Source organism: Populus trichocarpa, chromosome 10, assembly GCF_000002775.5.
Source record: "Populus trichocarpa isolate Nisqually-1 chromosome 10, P.trichocarpa_v4.1, whole genome shotgun sequence".
NCBI lineage: Eukaryota > Viridiplantae > Streptophyta > Magnoliopsida > Malpighiales > Salicaceae > Populus > Populus trichocarpa.
The window spans coordinates 14189079-14206298 of NC_037294.2; the positions used below are offsets into that span (position 1 = coordinate 14189079).

General features: G+C 34.9%; 2 protein-coding genes across 2 annotated transcripts; one reads left to right on the forward strand and one right to left on the reverse strand.

Moving 5' to 3' along the window:
* Positions 1-269: 269 nt before the first annotated feature.
* LOC7475588 (zinc finger protein JAGGED) lies at positions 270-3818 on the reverse strand. The gene is made up of 5 exons (XM_024610307.2): positions 3312-3818; positions 3076-3167; positions 2532-2663; positions 2210-2291; positions 270-1217 (listed from the first exon to the last, which is right to left on the reverse strand). Coding segments are annotated over exons 1-5 (807 nt in total). The 5' UTR covers positions 3314-3818; the 3' UTR covers positions 270-718.
* Positions 3819-9703: 5885 nt separating this feature from the next.
* Positions 9704-13475, forward strand: LOC18102568 (50S ribosomal protein L15, chloroplastic). The gene is given in 6 exon segments (XM_024609753.2): positions 9704-9838; positions 9920-10265; positions 11394-11426; positions 11429-11544; positions 12656-12940; positions 13040-13475. Coding segments are annotated over 5 exon segments (780 nt in total). The 5' UTR covers positions 9704-9775; the 3' UTR covers positions 12878-12940; positions 13040-13475.
* The last annotated feature ends 3745 nt before the right edge of the window (positions 13476-17220 follow it).

Consider the following 17220-nt stretch of genomic DNA (forward strand, 5'->3'; position numbering starts at 1 on the left):
GCAATCAAGAGCAGGTGAATGAAACTCTTGACCCATAAGTATTTTCTCCATGTCATTAATGCCCGTATTGTGCAAGCCATGGTTTAACCATAAATGTTTCAAGAAACCAGAAGATACCAATTTTGGTTCTTGTGGTGTGAATATATCTGTGTCTGTGTGGTGTCTGTTGAGTGTGGGAGAGAAGGGGTTAAATTAAACCCTCACCTTCTCACTCCTTTTTGGTCAAAGATATTGTGGAGAGCCACAAAATAAAACAAGAAACAGCAAAAGAAAAGGAAAGGGAAAAAAAAATGCTAGTATAAAGGAAAGCAGCCATGCAAAATCAAGTCCAAATGCAAAAGGGGGTTAGGAACTTTCAGTTCAAATCGGACTCCTTGTCCCACCTCACAAGCTATATAGCCTACAGTCCCCTCTCTTTCTCAGTTGGTTTGTACAATTACAGTACCACCACCAACATATGCCCCCATCCAAACCCCACAGCTCCAAGCCAAACTAGCTGAGAGTGTCCATGAGCTCAGAAAGCTGCACCAATCCCTGTACATAAAAAGCTAAAACTTCTCTCCTCCTTTGCATGACCCCATTCGTCAGTTTGTTAAGTCCCTCTCTTTATCTCTCTCTATGGGTACCGTGTCAAGGCAGATCAATATGCTTCATTCAATACTACCATTAATCCCACAAAAGTAGAACAGAAGAAAAGAAAGAAAAACAAAAACAATCTTTAAAACCCATCTTGAAACCGATTGATCGATGAAGGATGATCCAAACACTGCTGCTGTCCTCCTGCTGCATGGTTCCTTCCCCAATTCAAACCTTCCTCCTGATTGCTCAGTGATCCATCTCTACCACTTCCTTCCGTGCTACGGCTTGAACCAGGTCCGAACCCACCATGACCTACCGGTGCACCAATGCAAGTGTAATTGGATTCTGAGCCACCCATGTTGTAGTTCATGTTCTGGTGGGAAGGGTATGTTTGTGAAGTGTTGTTGAGTACATGTCCAATGTAGTAATCGTTGATGGGCTGTTGAGGATACTGCGATTTATAAGCCGGGAGGCGTGAAGGAGGCGTGTATAGATATGATTGATGAGGATGTTGATTTGGTGGTGCTGGTAAGAGAGTTGATGAAGAGCCAGGGAACAGTCTTGGTGGGTACACAGATCTAAATGGATCTCCAATGTTGCCTGCTGGAATGTAGCTCCCTGTTCCCATCGGATGGCAGCTGCAAAGAATATTAGGTAGAAGAATCTGGTTTCTTAGCAACTTGTTGGAACCAATTCTATGATGAAATTGATTTCAACTAATTTAAATAGATCGAACCGATTCAATCTGCTAACTGAGATTTTCTGTTTGAAATGAGTTATGAAATTGTGGAATTCATTTAACTTGAGAAAGTGAAAATACATCATTCGTCCAACTTGTCCTCGTTTCTAAGAAATCACATTCTAAGCATATGCGTGAGAGAGAGGAAAGAAAGAAGGGCGTTGGTGAGACTAGTTTTTAATGGGTCAATTCTAAAGCAAATCATACCCTTTTTATTGAATTAAAAATCTATAAAAATATCTAATTGTAATTGACTGTAAAAGCCATTTATGTTGTTGAAGCTTTTCAAACATTGGAATTAAGTAAATATGATGTTAAAATAATTTCATTTCTAGTCAACTCTTAGAGTTTCAAATAGCTTGTAGTGGTTCTAATACAGGAAGAAGAAGAAGAACGCAATAAAGTATATAATAATCATGAACTTTGTAACTATTGAGATTAAACAGAAATATTATGATTGGAGTCAAATAATGTCCATGACCTTTGGTGCAAAACAGCAAGATGTGAAATCAAATATATATATGTGTTCTTTTCTGTTGCTATGAAATCAAAACGGGAATACATTTTTTTTCGCGGAACAAAACCGGTGGAGGATCTTTGAATCGCTGATCACATGAGATAAAACAATGAAGCTCGTAGGAACTTCTAAAAGTAGAACATTATGAAATTAGAAACCTTTCTAGTTCAAAACAGTATCTGTGGATCATTTGATCTTTTGCTTTTAAGGATTGTCATGTTTCCTTCTCCATTTGTAAGATGTGAAGAAAAGAAGTAAGGATGGAGTAATAGAAACCCCATAAAGAAAGTATATATGGAGTGATATTGGAGGAGATACGACAAGAGCAAGAGAGCAATGGTGGATAAAGATGATGGGTGTACATAGTTACGTACCCTGGATGACCCCCAGGGGCTGCTAAAGTATCACTATTGAACACCAGTTGGCGAGCCCGGTTCAATGTTTCTGTCTCCCTCTCTGACCGACCAGCGACACAAATCAAATCAATCAAGGTATCAAATAACCAAAAACACACAAGAGTTTCAACAGCACATCAAATTAGTTTTCCTCAAGATTGACGCGACCACGCTATACTATTCATTTCCATGGCAAATCATACTCTCCCATTAAAAAATATAAGATGAAAGGTACTATGTTTTGACGTATTTGATTAACACATGTTGATAGAAGGTGAAGAAAGGGAGGACATGACTTTGCCTTGTCTGTGTCGGTTCATGTGCCCTCCAAGAGCTTGAGATTTGCAGAACTTGAGGGAACAAAACCTACACTCGTAGACCTTATCACCCTCTTCTTTCCCATTCTTAGCGCCGCTTTTCTTTTTCCTGTAGCCTGCCAAAAAAAAAAAAAAGGAGCCAATTAGAGCAACTTAGATGAGTCCATTCTTTGCACCAAAAGCCGAACCCTAGTTATCGATCTCTCTTCTCTAAACCCTCTTTTTTTAGCTCTGACGTTCCATCTCCTCTTCTTTATTGTATCAATTGAGACTTCATGATGCCAAATAGTATGTAATTTTTTTTTTTTTAAAAATGGGTAAATTAAGTGAGGAAAGAATGAATTTTGCCGGCCCTCATTCATTAATTTTCTTTCCGCAAAATCATTGTGATCTTCCCTTTTCTTAATTTATTTTTTATCTTGTTTGGTCTTTTATCTAAAATGAAAAGGAGAAGGACTGGGAAGGAGGGAGAGATTATGTATTAAACTCGTATTTCTGTTATATATATAGATAGATAGATGTGCATACCAGAGGAGGAGCCTTCATCAAGGACTTGTTTACCATCTCTAGAGTAATCCTCAGGCAAGTTGTTGAGGTCTAATGGGTTATTCTCGTGTCTCCTGGAAAAACAAATTAGAAAGCAAAAAGACACAAAAGAAAGAGTTAAAAGGAGTGTTGAAGAGTAAGAGAAGACTGAGATGGTAAAGGAGAAGATAAGAGAAATTAAGAGGTGTGAGTGGAAGGGGTTTGCAGGGATGACCTACATGGTACCGACAGAGACAGACAGAAAAAAAATGAGGTAAACACTCTTTCAGATGGGAAAATAACTAAAGCTTTATAAAATTATGACTTCAGTTTGAGACTGCAATAAAGAGGCTAGTCGAGTGAAGGGGGGGAAAAGGAGCTTTGAAAGCTCTCAGTTTCTCTGCCAAACCCCTGAACTCATCTCCTTCTCTCTCTCTCTAATTGAAAGAACAACAAGGGACAGTGTGGTCTCGTGACTTTAAAAGGGGGAGGGGTGAATGGGGAGAGGGTAAGGCAGACGTGGTCGTGTCATTTGGTTAGATCGAGAGAGAGAGAGAGAGAGAGAGAGACGTTGCCTTAGTTTTTCCTTACTGGAGGGAGGCTAGGTCTATTGCCCTAGAACAACTAGTGTCGAGTTCAATGATTTATATATGCGAGAAATATTTAGAAGATTGCTAAAAAGATTTAGCATAAGAGATGGCAATCAAACACCAGTGTCCTTTGCTTATCTCTTCCATCACTAATTAAAGCTCTGGAAGGTGACATTTATACCTTGAGTGCAATCAAGAGCCTTGCCCTGCAAATATGCTGCTCCTGCTCATTATGTTGTGAGAAGGGCAGGCTTCAAGTTTATGGTCCCCATTGAAGCTTAAGGCTTCTTGGCCATCAATATTGTACCTGGCTTACCTGGATCAAGGAAGTGTTACTATCAATATCTAATTATTAGGGTTTTGTGATCTAAGTTGGGATATAGTCTCAACCCCACAAAAAGTATTGTTTTATTCTTTGGAAACTCTAGTTGCTTATTTACAGTCCCTTTCAACCAATCTGAAATAACAAAAAGCAAAGCAGTATTGGTTTCTTTTCTTTCTTTTTTTTCCCTCCCTCTCACTGTAATTAATTTATTCTACGTTCAGTTCTTATTATCCAAACTAGCTTTTACAGTACTACGGAGATTGAAACTAGCTTCGCCAAGTTGACAGTGAACAGTGTTTGATTATATGAATGTTCAACCGACGCACACAAACAGATCATATAGCTTACTAACCTAGGGTACTCTTAGGCTACCCTGCTTCACCTGTGTTCATCTTGAAAATAATAGCTCAAGGGAACGTATATAGAGCCCATTGGTGTTTCAAGGGGCAAGTTAATATATATATAGCAGGTGTTCATATGGACCCCTCTATCTTGATGGTAATATTGATTATGTTAGGATAACACTCCTTTCGTATGTAAATCTTTTTTCCATTTGTATGACACGGTCAAGCAAGTGGGTGAAGCTCGTGTGTGCCCAAACATCTGAAAGTTTTCTTGTTAGTGTTTGGATTCTTACAGGTGGTCCATTCCTTCGGAGGTGTCCAGTAGTAAAATCCACCAACATTTTATCTCAGAATTTTGTCAAATCTTTCAATTCTACTCGATCCCCGCAATGATGAACACTCTATTTTTATTCAATTCTTGGAATAGAAGATAAATTAGGCAAGAAAAATAGTTGAGGCCAGCTGGTGGTTAAGGAAGTTGTTGCTCAAATCTTTGGTCTAAGTATTTGTTTACTTGATAGTTTCATTCAGTCAAGTCTGAATCCTAATTAAGAAATCCCGTTCCTCGAATTACAATTTACTGAGAAAAGAATATCACAACCCTTTCATTTCATTAATAAACCAAAAAATAAATTTCACATTTCGAATTCAATTACTGGAAAGGCCAATTGGTCCTGAACTTTCAGTTAACAACAAGTTATTCCCTAACTTACGAGATTCTTGAATCTTGATTTAGTCCTTCACTCTATCTTCTATATTTATCATACTATCTCCGTCGAGATTCAGCTTATAAATCAACGAAATCCTCAATGGAGACCAGATAAGATTGTGGCACGTGCCTTCTAAAAGACAAAACGTGTGACTATCACGTGGCTGTCTTAGTTTACTAACGGATGGAACTCCAATAGAAGGTTGACAATACAAACAATGAGTACGATTGTACAAAGGACAACAATTGATAATTTTAATGGTTACGAGCTCACAACTAAGCATACATGTAAGCTCCTATTTGCTTTTTCAGGGGCAAATTCATGTAAGATAAACAAATTTTATATCATTTCCAAAAATTATTTTTTCCAGTTATTAACTCTTTTTTTATATAGTAATCGAGGGAGGATGTTATTAAGATTTATCCTGTGCTATTAAGAAAATAACAAATTGATTAAAAGAAAAACTTACAGTGAAAAAAAAAATAACAAAAAAATTAATCATGATCATTAGACCATCTCAAAACACAATCTAAACATCTAGCTAGATCAATACAAATCTAACACGAAGCTATTAAGCTGAACGATGAAAAGTTAAATCATAAATTTTATCCCATTTAGAATCAACAACATTTAAAACTAATTTGTTACGAGTAATCCAAATAGACCGCAAGATACCACAACAAAGCGTATAGATGGCTTTGTGTGTTGAAATTTTCCATGTAACAAATGATTTTATTCTTGTAAAAAAAGTTGAACAGTCTTTGGCATACACCTATCATACCCAATCCATTACATAAAACAATTTCAGAATCTCCAAGTCACAGAACAATAAATAAAAAGGTGGTCAATGGTCTCAGTTTTCATACCACAAAAAGAACAACAAGCATCATCATAACTAATAATTCTTCTGTGGGCAAGAAATCCCTTGGTACTCAAACTATCGTACAACAACAACCACAACAATATCTCAATTTTAGGAGTAAATATACCTTGCCAGAGCAAAGTACCAAAATTCTCATATCTTGGATGTAGAATATCATCAAAAAAAGCACAAGCCGATTTGATTGTGAAAATCACATTCTTCTCTAACTATAACCCACTTCTGTCAACTGAATCAGAATTAGATAAATTCCTCTCTACTTCAACAAGAAAAGACTCCAAACTGCTGACACTCTCTATCCCTTAAAGGTCGATTCCAAGATAAAGTGACTATATTGAAATCATAATTATACACCTCCTGGATTGTAGCATTATATTGACTCGATAACCTAAATAAATAAGGAAACAACATCCTTAATAGAGCATAACTAAACCACCCATCCAACCAAAATCAAATAGTCATGTCATTACCAACCTTGTAGCAACAAAAAGCACGAATAACTTCATCAATTCTCTCATCAAGAGCTAACACTTTAACAATTGCTCTCCAGGTTGGAAAAAGTTGATGAGCAAACATAGAAAACTCATTTTCAAAAGTGAGTTGATATTTATGCACGATATAATCTTGTTTGCCCCCTGAATTACCAACTCCTAAATGCCATATTCATTTTAAAAGTAGCGTCATATTTTTATTATACAACGATCCAAGCCTTAACCCACCTTAACTCTTTGGTCGAATGACCTTGAACCATGCTACCTTACACATCTTGAAAGTATCTGAGCTACCACTCCATAAAAACCTTTAAATAATAGCATAAATGGACCCAATGATACCTTTAGGCACAAGAAACATTGACATGTAGAACAAAAGCAAAGAATTCAATAATTACTTAATTAGATAGATACAGAAAGCTATGCTCAATATTTCACCCTTCCATGATACTAACCTAGACCTGCTATTGGAAATTACTGGTTTCCATATAGATAAACAACAAGGATTAGCACTTAGAGGCAACCCTAGATACTTAACTGGAAAAGTATCATTGTGACAAAAAAAAAAAAACTATTAGCCATCTATAAGACATAATTATTATCTAAATTAATTCCAATCAAATAACTTTTGGAATTAATTTACCCGAAGGCCATATATAAGAGCAAACCAGCGAAGGATCCTCTTAACATGCAGAAGAGAACCATAATCATTAAATGCAAAAATAAAAGGGTCATCTGTATATTAAAGGAGAGATAAAGGCATACCATTATCTGCCTTCAGGCTTCTGAAATACCCAGAATCTACAACTCTACTAAGGCCTCGTTTGGGAACGCGGTGCAAACAACGTTCCCTTAAATTTTGAATTTGTTTTTACTTAAAATGAAAAAAAAAAATTTAGATCGTTTTGATGTGTTGATGTCAAAAATAATTTTTTAAAAAATAAAAAACATTATTTTAATGCATTTCTAAGCGAAAAGCACTTTGAACCGTCATCACAATCTCAAACATACCCTAAAGAGAATGGAAAGACCTTCAATTGCTATATCAAAGAAAAATGGGGATAAAGAATCCCTCTATCAAAGACACATCTGAAGACTGAATTCTCTACTTGGCGACCTGTTACTTGGCGACCTGTTAATAAGGATGATCATTTTAGAAGAAGAGAAACATTCCTTAATCAAACTCCTCCACATAATGCCTAACCCTATATGAACCATATCATCATTTACGTAGTCCCACAAGATCGAGTCAAAGGCTTTATGGGAGTTTATTTTGAATAAAAAATCATGATTCTCTCTGTTCTTAACTCCATAGACCACCTCATTAGCAATCATGAGCCCATGTATACTTGCTATTGTTATTCAATTATTAACCTTTAATTTGATAAACAAGTGAAGGTTTCGTTAAATTCATGTAAACGATCAATTTAAACAAGTTGATAAACATGTTGAGCTTGAGTCAAGCTTAGACTGTGTTTGAGCTTCATCCTTTAGAGTTATCAGTTATCACAAATATAAGGTTATCAGTTATCACAAATATAAGCAGTGCTTAAACCTTAGTAAAACTAAAATAACTTAATTACTTGAACACATCAATACTCGACTCGACTTGATTTAATTACTCGTGCAAATAAAATTAATTTTTTTTATTTGTATAGATTTTGAATATGTGTGAAATATAATCAAGATACATGGAGATACAAACGCAGGATATTAAATCTAAATATAATTTTAAGTTTATGATTTTAAAAACTTAAAAATTTATCTTAATTTTTTTTTAATGTTGTTTATAAGGTAATGGCATGATTGACAAATGGTCAATAGTCTTATATAAGAGGTATTTTATAAAAGAGGAAAATATTATAACTGTAGTTTTGTTTTTTTAATTTTAACAAGAAACATGATACATTATTTTTATTTTTATTTTTATCATAAAAAATAGTTTTAAAAGGGGGTAATTAAGTGTGATTATTAAATATGAAAAGATATTAAATTATCCTTGTGATCCTTTCATAATCATCATAATTATTAAAATAATTTATTTCTTTAGATCTGCAAGTTAATTTATAATTGCATGCTAAGTTTAGAGTACATGATGTCTATTTTCTTATAGATTCTAAAAAAATTATATTTCACTTGGTTGTGAATAATTACTGGGTATTTTGGATTTTTAGGTGTTATTTTTTATTTCTTAATTATCAGAATAATTTTCTGCTATATATGATGTATTAAAGAAAATTAATGAATCATTCACGTATCGTCTCTTTAGGGTCTGTTTGGGATTATGGTAGCGGTGATGGTTCAAAGTGTTTTTCACTTAGAAATGCATCAAAATGAAGTTTTTTTATTTTTTAAAAATTATTTTTAATATCAGCACATCAAAACAATCTAAAAACATAAAAAAATTATTTAAAATAAAAAAAATTAAAATTTTTAAAAACACAGTTCAAATACACCCTTATTTATAAAACATACCCATAGAAGACTGCAGACTTTACATCTGTTGATTTCTTCCTTTCCTTCTCTTTGTGAAATCCCAAGTTCTCAACTCCTTTTAACGAGAAAAATATATTGCGGAGCCTAAAGCAAAAACTTAGGGTATCAACTTCACTCCAATGGATTTGACTCTTGTAAACACCATTAAGAGCTTGAATGAGAGAAGGGCTTTCTCAAAATCTAATTTAGGCTATATTTAACGGGAGAAAATCCAGATCAAGAAAAACAAAACAAAAAATGAGAGGGTATATAATTCTTATCTAGCACCTACCTACCGATTATAATTTTGAGGGGTATATTGTGCTTTTGCTAGTGTCTCCCCCTCCATTTTCCTTCGCTGTGCTCCTCCCTCCACTCTCAACAATCATCAAAGTTGAAATATTTCCCTTTGATCTCTCTCTAGAACACATTTTTTTAGTCTAATAGTTAATATAAGAGCATTTTAGTTATTAAATAAAAAATAATGTTTTTTTGTTGATTTTATTTTACTAAAATGTTAAGTGCAAGATACAAACTACTGTGTTCTTTAAAAACTTGATATGCAAATATAATTTCAAGGTTTGCAAAATTTTAGCAATATCAACAAGGCCGAAGAGTTAGGCCCATTGGAAATCAACATGAAAAAATCATGGCCTGTTAGGTTTGGGTTTTATATCAGACCAGTTAAAAAAAACTGCAACTTAGATGAGGCCCATATTGTGATTGGACTCTCCATAACACATGACATGGGCTTCAGTAATTTGGAGCGGGAAAGAAACCACGTCGTTTAGAAATGGAATGGAATGGAACGGAGAATGAAGAATGAAGCTTATAGCCGCTCCATTTCTGTGAAATCACTCCCACGCACACTACTCATCTGCTCAGTTCATGGCAATGGCAGCAGTAGAAGCTTCTCTTCTGTCACTTTGCTGCCCTTCTTCTCCATTCAAGGTAATTTAATTAATCAAAACTATTATCTCATGGTATTAAAACACCCCCGTTATTAGTTTAGTTTTTCTTTTTACTTGACAGGGAAACTTGACAGGATTGAAGCCCAAGGCATGCAACTTCACTTGTCTTAAACTCCATTCTAAGAAGAAAAGACCATTGGTGATCATCAGCCAAGCAGCAGCAGCAGCTTCTGTGGTTACTACATCTCCAGGAGTGAGGTTCAGGCTGGACAATCTGGGCCAGCAACCGGGGTCTAGAAAGAAAGGGAAGAGAAAGGGAAGAGGTATCTCTGCAGGACAAGGAAACAGTTGTGGTTTTGGCATGAGAGGTCAGAAATCTCGGTCTGGTCCTGGTGTTCGAAAAGGGTTTGAGGGTGGACAAGTGCCTCTGTACCGCCGTATCCCTAAATTGCGTGGAATTGCTGGAGGTACTCTTTTTTTCTTTCTCTTTAATTTATTGTGTAGTAAATTATTAATGAATTCGTTTTTTCATGTTTGATCAATTAACAATTCTTAACATTAGGATTATTATCATTATTGTTATGGGAAGATTTTTATTGATGTATGTTTCTGTAATTGGATTTCTGTAGAAGGATAGAGCCGAGAGAATTTCAATAATGATTTATGTTTACTTTCAATCTTGAATTACATCTTTTGACAGAGTGTTTTCTCTTTATTCCGAATTTGCTGTGGAACTCTGAGATAGAGTAAAAAAGTTTCGTCCTTTCCCCATGAGCTTTGCCTTTTGTTAATTCTTCAATATTTCTGAATTCTTGGTGATGGTTTCCCCTAGGATGTGGTGATGCACAATGAATCCTTGTAGAAATACTGAGCCAGTATTGTCTTTCTTTGAGTTTAAAATGATCAATACTCAATTCTGAAGGCGTTTACGTGGTTATGTTGACCATATAATGTCCCGGATAGAATGGTTAACCTTAAGAAATACTCAATTCTGGAGGCCTTTGCGTGGTTATGTTGACCATATAATATCCCAGATAGAGTGGTTAACCTTGTATACCTATTGATGAAATTTGCTGGTGACATCTATTTTTTCTATCATAGACATAAACGAAAAGATTCCAGCACCATGAATGTTAGTTGAGTATGGGTTTGAAAATTCATGGTTTTGCCTTGCTAAGATCAATCAATAGTGGGTGAACTAAATGGACATCTCACTACCATTTAGTGTGGAGTAATGCGAAATTCTCTCAAACCTCTTGTGATTGTTGAAGTGGTGAAGAATATATTATTATACAGGGTTGCTTCTGTGTTTCTGGTGCTTTTTAATTAAACCATGTAGCACAACTTGAAAGTCGGGAAGGATTCATTTTTTGATTGGCAATAGTAGGCATCAATAGTGCTTTATGGAATGTCTTAGGGCCAACAAGTTCCTCTATCGCCTTTTTGTTTGATTCACATTCACTGTACATGCCATGAAATTGAATTTTGTTTTTTTTTTTTTACTATCTTTTCTCCGCACAGGGAGACTTGAATGTTTTAATGATGTGTGTTTTCATATTTATAAACATGCTGGAATGCTTTTGTTTCTTTCAAAGGTATGCATGTGGGGTTGCCAAAATATGTCCCTGTCACTTAAAAGACATAACAGCAGCAGGATTCCAAGAGGGAGATGAGGTATCACTAGAGACTTTGAAGGAGAAAGGTTTGATCAACCCATCAGGAAGAGAAAGGACACTCCCTTTGAAGGTGTGTGATAGTTCTATCTATGATTGATATGATTACAAAACTTTCACTGGTATGTTTGAAATGTTTACATATTTTCTTGATTTAGGTGATATCTGTGACACAGAAAGACCTAGGATCTTCATGTCATCCCGTGATATTTTAATTTGGCCACTTGGTTCAGATGTCTATTCTGTTTGTTCTTGCCATAAGCCCATCAACACTTTAGTCTGATTTTGTATGCTATTATGAATGTGTCTAAATCGCAAATAAGTACATGTGAATAAATAAATTTAGGAATTCTGAACTAGGTAAACCATCAATCTGGGATGATTGTCAAAGTGAAAAGATGCAAGGGTCAAGCTTTATATTATCAGGCCTTCTATGTGACTGGTGAGAGATTTTCAAATATCATTTATAAGGTGACTAAAAATGAAGGCATGTTTGCCTTCTATTATTTTATTTTATTTTTGTTTTGCTGAAAGGATTTACCCATCCTCCTTTTGATATTGTTTGAAGCTCCAAATTGTTCAGCATATAGCCATATCTTGCGGGTCTCTCCTCTGGTTTTCAGAGCATCCGTTATTCCTTGCATTTGGTTTTTAATGAAGTGCAGCGTAGTGGAAATAACAGTTGCATGCTGTTTCTATCTGGTTCTGATGCCTCCAGTTGGGATACGTGTTTTACTTCTTATAGGGGTAGTAGAAAAAATAAAAATTGAAGCAAAGGTTCTAGATGAACCAGACCTGTTTCGCCTTAGTATATTGTGTTTTATCCAAACAAAAAAGGAGGCCTTTATTTCCAGTGAGCTCGTGGTATCTTTTAGCGTGTCATGCGAATTTTGATTCCAAAACCCTAGAAAATCGAGCTAAGATGATACCATTATCTGTCCTTGCAGCTGTTTAAAGACTACTGTGATAATCCTATATATTGTCAGTATTTTTGTTATATGGAAATTATAAGCTGCAGTGGTCGAAATCTCTAGTCCGCTGCTTGTCATGGAATGAAGAGACTCCAGTTGATTTCCTAGAAAGGAGAGAAGACAGATCAAGTCAATTGCATGTGAGAGCCACAAATCACAGTAGTGTTTTCTAGTAGTTGACTTTGAGACATGCTTATTTTCTTTTGGATTTAGGTTCTGGGTGATGGAGAGCTGAGTGTCAAGCTGAACATCAAAGCTCGTGCCTTTTCAGCAGCGGCCAAGGAGAAACTTGAGGCTGCTGGATGCTCTCTTACTGTTTTACCTGGCCGAAAGAAGTGGGTGAAACCATCAGTTGCTAAGAACCTTGCCCGTGCAGAAGAATACTTTGCTAAGAAACGAGCTGCCGCCGCCGCATCTGAACCAACCGCAGCTTAAATCATTTGTCCTTTGATTTTTATACCTTCATTCAGCATGTGGGGAAGTAGATTTTTCTGTTTGGTAGGTGTTTTTGGGAGCTCCCTATTTTGTAATTTCTTGCATTTATATCTCTTATTTATTTATCTAATGCCTTTCTGTAATTTGGTTAAAAATTTGCAGCTTCCCTCCCTCCCTCCGTCCCTCGCTCTCTCTCCACTCTCCAGTAGCCAAAATTTCTCTCTCGGTAAAGGTATTATACCCCAGTTATGCTTTCATGTCAAGATCAACTTTTGGGAAGGGGGTAAAAATGGCACTTGGGAAAATCAATGGTGCCATCATCCAATAATCACAAGAGGATAATATCAGCCAGAAGAAACCGAGTCCAGGAAAATCCAACCATTGGTCTTTTCCAGTAAATTTACTTTGTGGATGAAACTTCCTCGCAGGATTAGATTGCCAACAAGGAAAGCCAAGCCATCGCACATCACACCCTCCACTAGATTTTGTCTTGATCGTTCCAAATTGTTAGCATCACAAAATAAGAATCTCAAATTGGGATTTATACTAGTCAATGCAATTCACCAAATCTAATAGTTGTCACAATCACACTTGCTTATTTCACTTTGTTATTCATATTCTATGGATTAAGACACAATCCATATGCTTTATTAGTCATATTCCTAGCATGACGCAATGGCTTTAGATTGAACAATATTGCGTGGCGCCTAAATTGGTGAAGTGGTGAGAAAAAGGAGAGAAGAGGAGCATTAGGCATGGAATTCTTCTAGCAATTAAGTGTTAATAATTTGGATTTATGCCTCTTTTGACAAAGAATCAATTGATCACGCACTTTAGCTAAGATTTAGTTTGCACTGCTCCTGGGAAGAAAGTAACAAGTGGAAGCACAATGGGCCATACTAATCAAACTAGTATTGTTCGCCAGATTGCAAGACCTAACTTTACTACCCTTGCTAACTTGTGGAGTGTGGTTAGGAAAGACTCACTGTTCAAATGGTAATTTTTTCTTTTAAAAAAGAAAAAGGAAAAGACCTCCTTACTTAACTATAGAGTTGATTAAAACTTTTGAAAAAGACCGTCACGTACCTTGAAAAATGCCTGCTATTCCCTCTTTCTTGCTTGTCAAGTTAAATTTAATTGATTTAATTATCCTATGTTGTAAGCGGATTATCTGAATGATGACATATGGGCATGATGGCATGAATTAGGTCAAGTGTTCCAGTGGTCGGTCATAGCAGGAAATGGCATCAACCATAGGTTCATAAGTCACGACCTTTCTTCTTGTCGCTGCCTTGCTCTCAATAAATCATTTTGAGGTACTGTTGCTAAAACGTTGTGCTTCTCAGTTGCAGGCTCTGGCTTGATTTGTTGAAATTAAGAGTTTGGCAGTGTAGTTACGGGTGCTTTTCAAATAACTTTTCGTGTCAAAATACATGTCAGTGATGTTTTTTTATTTTTTAAAAATTATTTTTAACATCAGCACATTAAAACGATCCAAAACATATAAATCATATTAAAACTTAATAAAAAAAATTTTAATTTTTTTTTAAAAACACGGATTGAACCGCGTTTCCAAACGCTTTCTTATAATAACCGTGGCCTTGTTTGCGTTGTCATGTAGCCCTTGGACCAGCATCATTACCACAACAAATCAAATCGTAGCTAAGTTAACCAGCACATCAAATCAAATCGTAGCTAGGTTAACCAGCACATCAAATCAAATCGTAGCTAGTCTGCATGATTTGGTGGAGATCGAAAATCCAGTACATATGAACTGCAAAGAACCAATCTTAACCAACACAGTTTTCATTTCTCAAAAAAAGAAAACACAAAATGACATAGTTTCACACGTTCGTGCATCTGTTCTTGTATATTTAAGGTACGATGAAGAGTATATATCACCAAAGTTGAGACAAGCAAGGAAAATGTCTTGAAGATCGTGGAATTAAATGACTGATTTGACAGGTGGCGCGTATATATTCTAAACAAAATCAAATTTTCCTACCAAGATATATTGATTTTCGGGTCAGTTGCTGATTCTTTTCCCTGGATTTCATCAAAAATTTTATTATACTTTCAGATCATAGTGAAGATCTCTACTTGTATGTTTTCGAATAAATTTTTGGATCGATTTTCATATAATAAATTAGATAGACTATTCATATATGAACTAGAAAATTTATAACAATTTTACTTCTTATAATGATTTGAGGTTTGAATTATAGCGATAAAAAATATGAATAGCTGATTATACCCTTTCGACTATCATACCAGCCTCTTTTAGATTTCTTAAAATAATCCTTCAAGGATGTATATTGATAAACAACTATTCAATGGCTCGTGCTTAACTGTGGGATAAATTATTTTTCTTAATAATATAATAATACAGTATTTAAACATTATTAACATATTTTAAAGAAGAAAAAAAGTTATGATGCGAGTCATAGACCCTACTAGATCTAATAAAATAGTTTCATTTAACTATATAGTAAAAAAAACAATGATAATAAATCAATCAAAATTTAAAAGAAAAAAAATGATAATGATGACTAGGAGAAGAAAATACTTGCTAAAAAAAAACACAAAGCTAAACCAATATTAAATGATAATTTTTTTTTAAAAAAAAACAAATGTCTTGAACCAACCCGAGTTAGCATAATAAACTCATAAACCAGGTTGGGAGGCTGGCAACCTTAGAAAACAAATTAAAAATAATATATATAGATGACTAATTCCCAGCAATCCAATTTTGCTGTTATGGTAGAAGTCAGATATCGAAATAACGAGAAGTAAAGAACAAAAACTTAAAAATAATAATTGAATGAGCTCATGCAATATAAATTTCGTTTTGTGTGGGATGATTCAAACTTTTCAACGAGTTTTTAATGCTTGAGGGTATTTGGATTATTATTTTTTAAGAAAAAAAGAAAGGGAGAGAGAGAGAGAAATCATTTGATGGTTTAAGGTTCCGGATGAAACTGGAAAAATTGACTAAAAAATTAGGTATTTTAGAGACAAAAACTACTAAATTGATTACAGTTCAACAGTTTAATATTGTTCAAGTTGTTAATATTGCAGGTTAAATATAATTTTAGGAAAGAAAAGTAAATAAATAAATAATGTTCTGAAAAATAGATGAAATTAAAAAATTTGACAGTAAAAGATTGTTTTAAAAGCAAAACCAGTAGAATCTCGACAACTCAATACATGGACGCCCTTTAGTTGACAACTAAATTGTAATTTACTCGAAAATTAATTATTATAACTGGGGTTTCCCATCTCCTTCACTGTTGTGGCCCCCTTTTTTATATTTTTCCTTTTGTATGTTTTCCATTTTTTTCTCTTCTTTTTTTTTTAAAAAAATTCAATCTTCCATTTTTTACCTTAAACAAAATTTTGATCTGACCCATCGCAGAGACAGGCGAAATAATTATTAATATATATATATATATAAAGCAATCCAAGTGGTAGAGCGCGTGTCCTCGTAAAATGCTACAGAGAGAGAGAGAGAGAGAGCAATCGAATAAAAAAGGCAGTATGCCGATCTGATGGAGGCATCATATCATAGATTGACACCAGACCGCTTAATGGAGGAAACGTGGCCAATGTGTCTTTTTATTCCCCAAACGAGAACCTTTTGACCAGCTTATAACATGGCTTCTGTGTTTCCTGGAACGAGCATTACCACGTGAACAAATGAGAGCAAAATATATTAAAATTACAGAGTCGTTGCATATCGCCTAAGGACATCTGGAATAGTCAAATAAAAAACTAAAAGACAAAATATATTATTTTAATATATTTAAAAATAAAAAAACCATTATCTTAATCGTCTAATGAAAGCAGAGTAAAATGAATGGCCGGTGATATCCCAGGGGAGAGAAAGAAAGCAGGTAGGATACGAGTCGTCATCTTCACCGCCTTGCGAATCTTCAACCTCCACTATCAACCTGTTGTTTTCACATTAGAAAGAAAAATGCAAGAGCAATGTTTTTCGTTATTTCAACAAGGGCATGGAACTTTCCGTCGACTATTCTTTACCTGGAAGAATATTCAAGGTAGACTATATATATATATATATTGATGCATCTTAAATCTTATCAAGAGTCAAGACCACACATCAGTTGTAACTTTTCATTTCAATTTTTTTCTACTCTCAATAAAATATAAATTCCTAAAAATCCATGAATTAAATAAATCTATTCCCATTATTTTCAAGAACAAACACCGAAACAACTTATCAATGCGCCCGGTTCTTTCTTTTTGTCAAATAATTAATTTAACCGCGAGCGAGTTCTTGCAATCCTTGCTCAACTTGCATGCTTCTTTTTTTTTATCAACAA